The 11,826-nt window shown below is 30.0% G+C and overlaps 3 protein-coding genes across 4 annotated transcripts; 2 read left to right on the top strand and 1 right to left on the bottom strand.

Moving 5' to 3' along the window:
• Positions 1 to 115: 115 nt before the first annotated feature.
• Positions 116 to 3,131, top strand: LOC143342114 (E3 ubiquitin-protein ligase RNF4). 2 transcript variants are annotated; one of them, XM_076765612.1, is made up of 3 exons: positions 116 to 224; positions 1,819 to 2,049; positions 2,134 to 3,131. In XM_076765612.1, the coding sequence occupies exons 1-3, from the start codon at positions 178 to 180 to the stop codon at positions 2,423 to 2,425; spliced, it is 570 nt and encodes a 189-aa protein (XP_076621727.1). In that variant the 5' UTR covers positions 116 to 177; the 3' UTR covers positions 2,426 to 3,131. The 2 variants fall into 2 exon arrangements, with proteins under 2 accessions (XP_076621727.1, XP_076621728.1); XM_076765613.1 differs by lacking the exon at positions 116 to 224 and adding an exon at positions 1,558 to 1,654.
• A 145-nt stretch (positions 3,132 to 3,276) lies between these two features.
• LOC143342115 (U6 snRNA-associated Sm-like protein LSm4) lies at positions 3,277 to 5,312 on the top strand. Its single transcript, XM_076765614.1, has 5 exons — positions 3,277 to 4,382; positions 4,469 to 4,510; positions 4,602 to 4,700; positions 4,782 to 4,959; positions 5,028 to 5,312. Exons 1-5 carry the CDS (start codon positions 4,380 to 4,382, stop codon positions 5,114 to 5,116), a joined length of 411 nt encoding a protein of 136 aa, XP_076621729.1. The 5' UTR covers positions 3,277 to 4,379; the 3' UTR covers positions 5,117 to 5,312.
• A 529-nt stretch (positions 5,313 to 5,841) lies between these two features.
• Positions 5,842 to 11,524, bottom strand: Hel25e (ATP-dependent RNA helicase 25E). The gene is made up of 11 exons (XM_076765611.1): positions 11,413 to 11,524; positions 10,265 to 10,496; positions 9,525 to 9,745; positions 9,135 to 9,318; positions 8,940 to 9,058; positions 7,206 to 7,337; positions 6,951 to 7,097; positions 6,725 to 6,862; positions 6,354 to 6,471; positions 6,223 to 6,280; positions 5,842 to 6,155 (listed from the first exon to the last, which is right to left on the bottom strand). Exons 2-10 carry the CDS (start codon positions 10,464 to 10,466, stop codon positions 6,267 to 6,269), a joined length of 1,275 nt encoding a protein of 424 aa, XP_076621726.1. The 5' UTR covers positions 10,467 to 10,496; positions 11,413 to 11,524; the 3' UTR covers positions 5,842 to 6,155; positions 6,223 to 6,266.
• Between the last annotated feature and the right edge of the window lie 302 nt (positions 11,525 to 11,826).

The following is an 11,826-nucleotide window of genomic DNA, read 5'->3' as shown; positions in this document are numbered from 1 at the left end:
TATTCATTAATCTAACCAGGTGTTTTATATGAGAAATCTAAGAGTTTACTAGTATTTTTCTATAAGTATTCAAATTTAACCGTCCATTTTAGAACCATTTGACTGTTATCAAAATCTTTTTGTATAAATTAAAATTGTGAACTATCCACTCAGAATGATACGATTGATATGTAACATATGTTAGCTGAGTGGACGACTGAAATCAATATCATATCATTGCCTTTGTAAGTATACTACAAACACCATTTGTATCTAATTTGAGGGAGTTCCATTTTGTTATTATCATTACATGTAATTATTGTTACTATAAATGACTAAATTGAGACATTTTATTGTATTTTTGAAAATATTTCTAGAAAGTATTATGTAAATTAAACATTTATTGTATATGAATTATGTAATCCTATATTAATCAGTAAGGACGTATGTTTACATATAGAATGTTATAAGTTTATTCTCTTTTTACATAAAAAGCTACCAGAAGACTATAATAATATATTACTTGAAGAAAAAGATTATAAAAAGTTAAAATATATTAGACCAGCTAGAAAGCACAACCGATTTACGATATCAGGTTAAAAATTAATTCATGTATCTAAGAGTACCTTCAAACACTTACTTCTATTTTAATCTTGACATGAAAATTAGCTAATAAATAATTTCAAATAAAGAAAATGGAAGTGCTCTTGAAAATTAGTAAAAGGGTGTTGCATAATAAATTTCTTTAAGTATTTTTAATACATATCATACTTACACATACATTTATACATGATGCAATTACGTGTAAAGTGCCTACATATGTTTTTATATAATTTTTGTATATAATTACGTTCATATATTAACTATTAACATAATTCGAGGTGCATGATTTTTATTCTAATTTATGCTCAAGAAATTTTTGAGAAGTATTATAAAACTAAATAGCATTGAAATTATCAATTGTGTATTTTCTGTACTTTTATAATAGTTTGTAATTATTATATATATTATAAAATGTTTAATTTATTAAAATGAACGTTTGCAACTTAGTAATCAGATGATATTAAATGAGTTGTTCAAACATAACATTAAACAAAGTACTTTACTGAATTTCATTACTTTTAATATACATATAATTTTTATTGTAATGTTATTAATTATTGTTTTAATGTATTTATCGTAACATTTTGAGAAGCAATCAGCGACAGCAATGAATGGACCGAATTCAAGATTGCCAGCATAACTTTATAACTAAATTTTGAATTTTTAAATATTTTATAGATATTCGAATACATACCATAAATAAACTTTCAATATTACTATTTCGATGACTGAACACAACACCGATCCTCTAAAGCGGAGAAAATTAAATATACAATTTCCTTTCGTAACAAAATCAGCAAACTACTTTTTAAATATTCTCACTACATACTTGCTCACTGAAGGAGTCTTTTCTACAACTCGAAATCTAGTGACAATCGAAAAATGTAATCAAATTAGTTTCTGTTTAAATATTAGAATACAAAAAAATTTGCTTTCTTCGCTAAAGACATTTAGGACCAATGAGATTCTGTTGTTGTCACATGGTTTTATTTAAACGGTTTAATTAACAGTTAACGGTTAAATTAAACCGAGTCTTTCGTTTCACAGAATAACGTATAGTACGATCCAGTTGGTAAGAAATAGTTTGTACTTAAATTTTAATAATTGCAATTATTAACGTTGTAAACTAGATATTGTTTAAATATTTACGTATGTAGTATAGAAATACATACATAATTATGAAGTGAATTAAAATATATCGGTAATTTTCTAACCTTTCAATAATTTCAATCGTAGACATCATAGTCACAGACATTGTAAACAAAGACGTACAAAGGATTTTGATCAAAATATGTCAGATCCAGTCGATTATATTGATTTAACGGTAGATTCGCCAGGAAATAAATTCTTACTAAAATCACGAAGGAGAAATACTGAAAATGTATCTGTCAATATTACAGTAACAAAAAGACGACGAAAGCGTAATTTACCTAACCAACCAGAACTACAGCTTCATGATTCTGTCATGTGCGTATTACTTTGTTATCTGTATAAAATTATTTTATCAATCTTAAACAAATTTACGTAAAATTAATAGATTAAATTTTATAGAGAAATACCAGTTGAAAATACATCTACATCAAAGGAAACTATAAACTTGGATCAAATTAATTCACCAAAGTATGGAATTTATTGTGGCAATAACTATTCTCCAGAAAATTTAATTCCATTATTATGCCCAATATGTTATGAATATTTTTCTTCTAAAATAAGACCCATATCTACTCGTTGCGGACATGTATTTTGTACACAGTGTTTAGAAAAAGCATTACGTAATTCAAAAAAATGTCCAACATGTAAAACAGCTGTTAAATTCAACCAGTGTACCCGTTTACATTTATAATTTATATATTTTTTATTTATTATATGTACAACATTTTAACTTTGTAACTTTGCTCTCTCTTTTTCTCTTTCTTTCTGTATATACAAACATATTATAATTAACCCTTAACGCTCTGACTTAATTATGAATATCGACTGGCAACTCCAACTTATTCTCATCATACTTCAACTTGCAAGTTTTTAAGTATCAGATTTTAAATGCTACAATGACGTGTAAATAATAATATTAATAATAATATAATTTTGATTACATTATTTATATTGTAATGTGTGGAATTTTTTAAAACATTCATTAGGATGCAAACCGGATTTGCATTCACAGGTCTCATAGTAGAAAACTATTTGTTTTTTTACCGCATTACTTGCTTTTGGTGAACAAACAAGACACTTATTTTTTATTTGTAAACAATTACCGATAACGACCCAAAAATACATCGCATGTCTGTGGTACCTGAGAGGCACACTTGGAGCGTTAAGGGTTAAAACACAATTTGATTTTAAACCATATACGTAAGTAATAAATTACTATAAATCATTGAAATTGTCAGAAAATAAAAGTAATATTTTGATGCTAAATAATATGTATCATGTTATACAAAGTTTACTATTTTAAATGAACATGACTTTTATGATATAAATTGTCACATTTTGATATACTTATTATATTCCTTTATTTAATCATTTTAATATATTCTGTTTCAAAGCAAGATCAGTGTTTACATTTTTATTACTACCTTGTAGTAGTATTCTTCTCAGTGTATTTGACCTAACAGAAAATAATGTACGATTGAGTATAAATACCTGATTAAATTTATACTCAATACATTAAAAATAAATTTTGGTCATGTTCATGTTCAAAGCAACCAGAACTGGTTCGGTGAAGTTCGGGTCGCATACGTGAATACACATTCAGGAAAGTTTAAACAATGCAGAAAAAGAATTTATTTTGCCGGTTGTTTCGACTTTAAAGCCTGCAGTGTGTTTGGTACGCTGAGGGAAAGATATTCTTGCTGTAATTGCTTATTTGAGGTCAGATCAGTGAATATTTCTTCCTGCGTATCTCAGGGTCGTTGGTAATGGGTTGCATATGTTTGTTACGTTGGTGGATTATTTCTTAAAAACTCCAAGGATGACAAGATTCTTTTCGGCGAAATTAAAAAATTTCAATCATTTTGGAAAAATTATTTTCGGTTGCGGGAGTCAATTACAATAATTTTTGGTCAATAGACATACCCTCAAATTCCTACGCACTTTCGAGAAAAAAATTCCTAATCGAAAATATACTGTGTGGCCGGAAATGTTTCTATAACTTTTTAACGAAGTCTCAATCAACAAATTAGTATCCTTGATTTTTGTTTTATTTTGGCCTCTAGAATCTCCTATTAAAATTTCCCCCAGGGGTGATCGAACACCCTGTGTATACATATACTTGCTCATAGAAATAATAAAAATAATTTCTTTTTTTTTAATAGTGAAAACATGATCAGGGGGTCTTAAAACGTGTATTTCCGTATAAATTTTTTTTTCATTATGGACTTTGCTTATATTATGTACCTATATAGCTCAAAACGTAAAAATGCCTGGGTAGTCGAGATTTGAAATTGTGTGCCATTGACGCGAGGATGGACTTCAGTTGCTCAAGCTCAAGAAGGAAAGGCTCCCGTTTCATGTTCTTTATTGATTTCCTGAAGTTGCGTGAAGTGTTAACCTGGCGTAACATGTAACTCGTGTGATAGGATATGTCGGCTTTCCCCATCATTCCGTTAAACGCTAAGGAAGTTCGTCGTTACTAGTATCGCCGTCAATGCACTCAATTATGCTAAATCTGGCCACACTGTTCTGGCCTGTGCAGTCTGGTGATACTGACAGTTGGATACCCTGTTTATAGAAGTTTCTTCAAAGTGTTTGTTTTGATGTGCTTATCGGTGTTTGAATAAACACGACTGATACAAAAAATGGTATATTTAGAAGTTATTATATAAAAAAACAAGTTATTAAGATATCATTAATTCTACATATAAAAGCATAATGTTTTATATTTTAGTTACCTTTATCGTTATTAAGAACAGCACAGAATCATCCTATGGTACGTATTGAATACGTTAAAAAAAGGAAATGTCTTACATTTCATTTAATAGGCACATATCAATTAAATAATTTAATGCAATATTTCATAGCTCGTCGAGCTCAAAAATGGCGAAACATACAATGGACATTTAGTTAGCTGTGATAGTTGGATGAATATAAATCTTAGAGAGGTTATATGCACGTCCAGGGTATAGTAATAACATTTTAAAATTAATATTTTATTTATCAGTATGAATAACTTTTACTTACATTATTAATGTACCATTTAGGATGGCGATAAATTTTGGAGAATGCCAGAATGTTACATTCGAGGTAGTACAATTAAATATTTAAGAATACCTGATGAAGTTATAGACATGGTGAAGGAAGATGTGCAAATGAAATCAAGGGGCAGAGGTGAAATGAAAGGAAGAGGACAAGGCCAAAGGGGACGCGGTAGTGGAAGAGGTACGGCAGCATGATTATATGTTTGGCTATTGTTAAATGAAAATAAATATTTGTATTATCTTCTACAGGTACCTTTGGTCGTGGAGGAAGAGGTCCTGCACCTCTTGGTCGTGGTGGTGCTAATCAGGGGTTTCTATATCCACAAAATTGGATATAGAACAAATTTCAAAATAAACCAAGGATCAAATAAAATTATATTTGCGTTGACATTTTAGTCCAATACAATTGTTTCTTGATCTTTTTTTATATCTTACTTTTTAAGGTTTTCACTTATAGTTTTAAGACAAAAATTTGAAAAATAGTGTAAAGAATAACAATACTTCTATACTACAATGTTATTTTTTCAATATTAATTATTGTTTGATTATATATTGTTTGTCCGCGAGAAGAAACCTAACGAGAGTTTACATCCTCACTCTAGTTCACAGTCCTCGACCAATAACGACAACGCATGCAATGAAAGTGAACCTAATCTTATTGCGGATGAGCTGCATAAATGTACCATAGGGAGATAACTTATATCAGCAGAAGGCCAGAGAGTAGGTTTTCGCGTCGCCTAATTTTCACGGGAAAACACGAGATACATTTTTGTTCTATTCATTGTTACTATTTTGAGCGAACGATTACGCAAATGTCGTTCACGTTCTTCGTTACGCGATGGAATCATATTGCAAGCGACTCAGCCAATGACAATGCCTGTAAGAACAAGCGTCGTTACTACGCTACGGCCAATCAGCGTGCCTAGCTACAACTCATCTCTCAATGGTACTACGACGAGTACATAGCGAGACTTCGTGAATTCCGTATAGCATAAAATTAAAGCATGTGCCTACTGCAAGCGATAGATTAAAATGTAATAAAAATTTAAAAAATAATAAACAATTATAAAAAGAGAAATATTTATTGCATTTACACGAAATAGAGGACATAGAATGTACTCTCTTAAATTTATTATACAAAATTCTTACTCGCTAATCGTGGAATAAAATTTAAATAGTACTATACAGTGATAACATGAATTATTTATTGTAGCTTTAAGAGAATAATAATTCGACTATTATAATTCTAGTGCATTAATTATTCTCAAAGTTTGATGGATGAATGAAAAAGAAATTGTAAATCGATACAAAATATGACTATGCTCTCAACGTAGGTGCACAATAAGTGTTACTGTATGGTGATTCGATTTCCATGAACTGCAATCAATAGAATATATAAATATTAAAAAAGTTACAGCAGAATTTGCAAATTAATAATATTTACCTTAATCTAATTTCCAAGTTTATATTTTGGAAATGGATTTCTATTTATCGTCCTTCAACTACAATGAAAAAAAATTAATTAATTGACTGATAAGAAATATTTTTTAAAATAATGCACATAGCAAAACTTACTGTATGAAGCCAAATCTATTTCATCTGGTAATTCTGTAATATTAACATCAAATCTTTCCTGGACATCATTCAGTATCTTTGCATCACTTTCGTCACTTACTAATGTAATTGCAAGACCCTGCAAATATTAAAATATTGATATAAAACGATAAATTAACTCTTTCATTACTAAGGATAACTATAATCGTTCTTCGTGAAACAATACGTAGACGCCATAAAAATCATTTTGAAATACTTTTGAAAAATTATGTTATTTAAAAAATAAAATACTTGGGTAAACGCTGCTAGTGATTTGTATCAGGAATACTGCACGAATGCTTTTTGATTAGTGTAGTAAAATATTGATCATAAAATACGTAAAATTGACTAACCTTAGTACCGAAACGGCCAGCTCTAGCTACTCGATGGAGATATGTATCAGAATCTTCTGGCATATCATAATTAAATACTATGTTTACACGTTCGATATCCATGCCACGGCCAAACAAATTTGTAGCTACAAGTATACGCTAAAAATAATACATTATTATTTGTACATGATTAATTTGATATGTCCAATACTAGTGTCCAATAAAACAAAACCTTCAACTTTATTACCTTTTGAAAATCTTTGAATTGTTGATATCTTGATAATCGTTCTTCTTGGGTCATGCCTCTATGTATTCCGATAGCAGGAAAATTTTGTTCGGTTAGAAGTTGTGCCAAAGCCATACACCTTTGTACAGATTTCACGAAGATAACAACCTATAAAATAATAATAATGTGAGGCAAACAAAAATTATGATGATTTAAATATAAGAATTTTTCAATAAGTGGCATAAATAATTTGACCGATCCCTATAATGGACAAACCTGGTTGAATTCAAGAACATCAAGTAATTCAAATAGCTTCTTATTCTTTTCATTCTCCTTAAGTTTGACATAATGCTGTTGTAGACCATGCAATGTGAGTTTCGCTTCATCATCCACATAGACTTCCATGGGCTACGCAAAGAATGTTTTTTACAAGATTACCTATTTTACCCTAACAATTATCACACCTTGATAATTTTTAGACTCTAATACTTGTTGTGTTTTAATATATTAAATTAAATTTCAATCGTCACTGAAGTTGAAAATAAAGAAAAATTTAATAAATGCAATTCATTGTTGGACCAAATGAAATAATTAAAAAAGAAAAAAAAATATTTTTGAGACATGAAATAATAAACTATAAACGATAATTAAAAAATAGAACAAATGATGCGAAGATGCAGAGTATTTTATGCATGTCCCAATTTCTCCCGCTTCCTTGATGACAATTTCATGTCAATTACTATAAAAGAAAATGTATTATACGATTTGGAAAACTTTCTGTACGACATCTCATTTTTGCAATTATTTGTCGATCGGATTAGTCATACTGGTTACATACGGTCCGGCGACTTCCATCTCTGGGTAGTGCCAACAACGAAAACTCAGCTGTCACCCCAACAGAACTAAGATGGCGCACCCATGAATGTTCTCTTTCACACATCCGCTGGCCACTCGATGCCAAACCTCTTCTCCCAAATTCTGGTACATTCAGAACGTGCCCAGAATTGGTCTCGAATATTCTTGGTATGCTCGTATATCACAAAATTTACGGCCTCTGAGATTTTCTAACATCGCGACTTAATTAGCTCATGATTCATGATACACAAACTGATTTATGCTTTGTTTTCACATACAGATTGACACGTTTGAATTATGTATAACACTTCCATTGTTGTCCAATTTCACTCCTACTAATAGATTACCAACCTCCATTAGCCTTTTGCAAAATATCAAAATGTGTTGTTTCAATTACAATTACACGAACGCGAATAAATTAGACATATGCTACATAATTGCAACAATACTGTCAAAACTGCTCAATCCTAGCTAACCCCAGTTTCCCATATATCCTCTTGCATCTTCTTTCTTGCGCTCTTCTGTCTTCAGGTTGTCTTGAGGTCTTCTTAGCCCCCCACCCAAATGAAAAATGTTTCCAATGCTGCCCTAACTCGTTTAAAAATCTACCCCTCCCTTTACACCTGTCTCGATCATTACCCATACAAATGTACAAATTTTGTTCCACCCATCCCATCCCGACAGACAATGTTTCCCAACATTTGCATAATGTTGAATATAATCATTTTTAACTGTCAATTTCAATATGCGGCCGACAATTAAAGTACTTTTAACATTGAAGACCGGAACTAAATGAAATTTTTTAAAGCATTGCTGTCATCTTGATTAATTTGAGTACCGAGACATTAAACGAAGGTTTCATTCCCTTTATGAGCAGATATCGCCATCCGATAAATGGACGGACACTTTGGAGCAGTAGCTCTTTACATTCAAGTTGTGGAATTTGATATTCAATCAAAATCCAAAGACATTGAGGGACTTTTCATTATTGAATTCTGTATCACTTCTTCAAAGTGTTGTCTAACTAGCCTAACCCGCGGGTGCGCCGTCAACAATATTTATAGTATGGTCTGAGCTTTGTCCTGGGTATGAATACAGGGCCAACGAAGTAGGAGCAATCGAAGATCGAAGTGAAGAGGAAGATTGGTTAATTACATCTTGCATAAATTTTTTGCAGACAGGACGTATCTCCTTGGATAACGTAGCGCTGAACATCATGACTTGCTTGCCGTGTGGAGTGTTTCTAAATATTTCCTGCACATCCCTACGCATGTCTGGAAATAAATGTTTGAAAATATAATTCACATTCAAAAAATTCATAAACATATAAGAACTTGTATTTATAGTTACCTAGTAATTCAAGCATTTTATCGCACTCGTCGAGTATAAAATGTTTCAGGTGCTTCAGGTTTAATTTTTTATTCCGTACAAGAGCAAGAATACGACCTGGCGTGCCCACAACGATATGAGGACATGTGTTTTTCAGAACTTCTTCATCTTTCTGAATTGGCAAGCCACCAAAAAAGACTCCAACCTAGAATTTCAATACACAATTTATTATTAAATAAAAGTATCATTTTTATGTAAATTTAAATTATAATTAATACAAGAATCTTCGTCAGAGGTGGGGTTAGTGGTAATAACGAAAGTCATCATTCATGGCTATGTCAAAATGTATCATCATTTGAAGATTCTCTAATGCTAATTTCATTAAAATACATCAAAATAAATAAAGCTTACCTTCACATGAGGCATATACTTGCTAAATCTTTCATATTCTTTGCTAATTTGAAAAGCAAGTTCTCGCGTGTGACACATGACAAGAACGTAAACTTGGTTTTCTGTTAATTCTAATTGTTGTAGAGTCGCTAACACAAATACAGCTGTTTTTCCCATACCAGACTTTGCTTGACATAATATATCCATGCCAAGCACTGCTTGAGGAATACATTCATGTTGTACTGTAAATAATATTTATATAAAATTAGGTACTCGCTTTATATATGTATCAAATATTCAACAATAATGAAGACTCAGCACACTGATACATATCATTCATAATAGAATCTGTTGTCCCTATCTCATATCATCATTTTATACATAAAAATATGTAATTACAGTAATTATTCGATTTAGCAGACCAATTAGAGCAGTGATTACCAAACTTTTTGAACAGTGTCCCTCTTCCTTGTTTCTTAACAAAAAACTGTATACAATAAATACTTCATTTAACGCGATTAATTTTATTAAATTGTATAAATATTGGAGAGATATAGTTTTGAAATAATTATGTAAGTTTAAAATAACACAAAAAACAAATGAACGCCTCATAATTAAGAGACATACCAATAAAACTATAGAATGTTTTCAATTAAATCTAAAATTCATTAGAATAAGGTCTGTTAAATTGAGATTTTACTGTATTTTGTACTTGTATTATACAATGAATAATAGTAATAATAATAGTATAACATAAGTACCTTCAGATGGATGCTCAAAACCACAATCAACAATTGCACGTAATATTTCAGGTTTCAAAAGAAAATCTCTAAACCCACTACTGTGGATAGATACATATGTGCCTTTGACTTCTTTTTTGGAAGGTATATCTCCACTACCATCAACTACTTGCTCAGTCTGTTCCTCATCTTCATAATCCAAAAGATCATCATTATCCGCCATTTTTATATGTATATGTGTATTAAATTATTGCTGAAATTAAAAAATATAACATTATATATACAAAAAGAAATAATAATTCATACTTATAAGAACATTTATACAATTGCACCATGCATCCATTCATGTTAAAATAGTAAAGTAATTTCTTCAAAATTATTAAATTATATTTCAAGTTTTCTACTTTTCATATATTACCCACCCCATAATGTTAAAATAATATTCTATACTCTTAAGAAATAATGTACATTCCTGCACATGTTTCTGCATATAACAAAAATTTATGTAATTATTAATCAGGTAATTCTATAATGAAAACTTTTTCAATTTTTATTCAATTAAAATAGAAAAAATAAATATTTGACTTTCATAATTACAAAAATAATTTATATTCCAGAAGTACAATAGTTTGTTAAAATATTTCAACATAAAACATTTGCACGAACAATAATTATTCTTATAGTGCATTTGTTATACATGGATACAAAAACCTCTTAAATATCCTAAAATAAAATAAGATGTACGTATTTCAACGCGCTTGCTACGATAACAATTTTTGTAGAAACTGTACACGTAACGTAACCGCCATTTTAGTAACGACGCTTAACGCTCATCGATGGAAAGTGAACACTACGATATAATTTTAATTCCATTTTCTACTACATGTTTCATCTATAATTATGTAACAAATATATACATATAGATGTGTGTTCAATTATAATTCGTATAATAAATAAGTGTTATATCTATACCTGTAACACGTTTCAATAGATATCACACAAGATGAATATTTATGTATGGTTTGATTTTTGCAACATATCATAATTATTAACAAAACTAATAAGTGCTACCGAAACTTTAGAATATTTTTAATTTAATTAAATACATTTTTCGAATAGATTGATATTCAACAAACAATTAAAAGTGGATTGCAAATGATCAAACTTACCTCTGAACAGAACTCCAACAAACTGACGCTCACTGCCACTGTAAGCGGAACATTCGTAGGCCCCTTGCAACTATTTCCGGAAGACTAGTGGTGCCAACTACAAACTGATGTTCTGAAAGAGCACATAATATACGTAGATTTATATCAAAGTTATTACGAAATATATACATATTTTCCTAATATGTAGGTAAATTAATTGTACATATTCGTTTACATATTAATTATTATTGAAAAATGAAAATGCTAGTGTTATATAAAACATTAACAAGTCATACTTACTACTTGAGAATTTCCCATGTTTGCACAAGAAAAACCGGATGTAATAATTAAAATATTAACATCCTTGTTATAAACTGGAATCAATATCAAATTAATAGTTTTCATTTATCAACTACTTCAGTGAAAATTTAAATA

This window comes from Colletes latitarsis, chromosome 5 (genome assembly GCF_051014445.1).
Source record: "Colletes latitarsis isolate SP2378_abdomen chromosome 5, iyColLati1, whole genome shotgun sequence".
In the NCBI taxonomy this organism is placed as follows: Eukaryota; Metazoa; Arthropoda; class Insecta; order Hymenoptera; family Colletidae; genus Colletes; species Colletes latitarsis.
The sequence above is the reverse complement of the archived record's forward strand: the minus strand, read 5'-3'. Positions and strand labels throughout refer to the sequence as shown.